The sequence below is a fragment of the Antrostomus carolinensis genome, unplaced genomic scaffold (genome assembly GCF_000700745.2).
Source record: "Antrostomus carolinensis isolate BGI_N321 unplaced genomic scaffold, ASM70074v2 scaffold11072, whole genome shotgun sequence".
Lineage (NCBI taxonomy): Eukaryota > Metazoa > Chordata > Aves > Caprimulgiformes > Caprimulgidae > Antrostomus > Antrostomus carolinensis.
Window position 1 is genome coordinate 10,705 of NW_010297651.1, and position 1,955 is coordinate 12,659.

Genomic DNA, 1,955 nt, shown 5'->3' on the forward strand with positions numbered 1-1,955 from the left:
GGTATTTTCCAATTCCTGGATTGTATTGATTTTAAAGTTTGGTTCAAATGAGATGTTAAGCCAAAAGATTAAAGGGTTCTGTGCTCTTAAGCTACAGTCTTCTCATGTGGCATGAAGTTGCATAATGTAAATTTGCAAACAGCTGGAAATGTTTCTCTGAGTTCCCTCACCCCCCACGAGCTCTATTTTATTTCTTCATCAATTTAACAGATACAAGCGTGAAAATTTCCTGGTTTATATGAATTGGTAGAAATCAGTGTTTTGTATTCAGTAAACGATTTCAAATTATAAGAATAACGCTAATGATGATGTGAAGTCAGATGGCAAATGGACCAGAGACGTGGGGTTTGTACAGTATTTCTTCCTTGTATTTATTGGAATTAATTATATTGAAATAACGTAATAGAAGCAGTTTCAAAATTATTTTTATGATATTAATTTGTCATTTAATTTAGTAAATTCTGCTTTTAAAGTATCTGCACAGCTTAAGCACTGTGAAGTAGCTTATGAATACCTAATTAGAAACAAGTCTGGATGCTTATGAATTCTGTTCAGAATTTAATTCCTCCTCTGTATTGGAAGCGTGCATTTATTACAGTCTGGTCCCCAGTGGCAGAATTGTTCAGAAAGCTGTTTCACACGGGTGTCAACTGTCCTTTGTTTTTGAGGTTACACAACCTCTATCTCCTCATACTTTTTTTTTTTTTGCTAGAAAAACTGTAAAAATACAGAAGCATTTAACTTTAATTTTAGAAGAAATCTGTTTTATATCTTGAACGTACCTAATTACAGGAAAACTTCTAAGCAGACATTTACATATCTTCACAGGTTCGTCGTGGATTGTTCTCACAGCGGACAGCGAGGGCTTTGTGCCCTTAACGTTTACGTCCAGGCAGGAGATAGTCATTCGAGATGCCAGTACGAAAGGCTACAGTGCCCGTTCTTCCAAAACTCTGGACATCATCAGTTCTACAGAAGGGTGTAGACCCACTTCTTCTGAACGTCTGGATATCACGAGTTCCTTGGAAGTCCTCAGAGACTGTTCCTCCAAGACTTTGGACAGCAACAGTCCTTCAGAGCAGCCCAGCAGTAAAATGTGATTTGTGACAGTGATTTTGTGGTGCCTGTCTGACCATGGGAGACTTTTAAATTTACTGTATAGGACTGCAAATTCTGAACAACAGGCCCTCTCCAATCTCTGTTGGATTTCCATAAATTTTTTTGTGGCATATCACTGTAAATTATTTATTTGATCCGTGGAAACATTAACTTTTTTTATTCTGAGCAGTGTTTTTTAAATATGCCTCTTGCAGTATAGACCAGGTCTTTGTATCAGTGGTTGAAAACACACATTCTTACAAGCTTCTGAGCTTAAGTTTCCATCTTGGTCTTTACTATGTTGGTGTTTTTAGATGATAGGAAACTTGCATAATAAAGAAATCTTTGAAAACGCTGCCTTGTCCCCCATTTCCTCACTTCTGTCAAAGCCTGAACTACTGCACAGTTGTTGTTTAGAAGTAGCACCCACAGAAGTACGTGTGGTTTGGCACCGGTGTTACTAAGAATCCAGAAAGTGTTAACTGATTCAGACATTCTCGAGTTGCCCATTCTCTCTGCCTGGCCAGCTCAGCACAGCTGAGTCTTTGCCAGGAGTCTAGAGGTGGCTAGAGTTTTGCAGTCATCTGATGTCAGATGATGATGATGTCACACGCTGACATCACCACACTGATGTCAGCAGGTACCAGCTATGCACTGAGACTCACAACCTGATGTGGCTGGCACTGGCACAATTGCTGAAGCCCCTGGGTGTGGAATGTACAGATTCTTCTTGATGACTTTGAAGGTGGCCAAAGGGTGAGTTTGTTTTGGAAACACAAGGGAAATCCTTCTTCATGGGCTGCAGCCAATTTGACCAGAAACGTTTCAGCCAGTGTAAACCTGGTTCCATCATCGTG

The 1,955-nt window shown here is 39.6% G+C and overlaps 1 protein-coding gene across 1 annotated transcript in view; it reads left to right on the forward strand.

Annotated features, from left to right (window-relative positions):
- The window catches only part of LOC104520506 (WD repeat and coiled-coil-containing protein), a 7,791-nt gene extending 6,626 nt beyond the window's left edge, over window positions 1–1,165 (forward strand). Inside the window, exon 3 of the mRNA XM_010162211.2 lies at window positions 829–1,165. Coding sequence (XP_010160513.1) covers window positions 829–1,100 — 272 coding nt within the window. The 3' untranslated portion in view covers window positions 1,101–1,165. The remainder of the gene's footprint in view (window positions 1–828) is intronic.
- The last annotated feature ends 790 nt before the right edge of the window (window positions 1,166–1,955 follow it).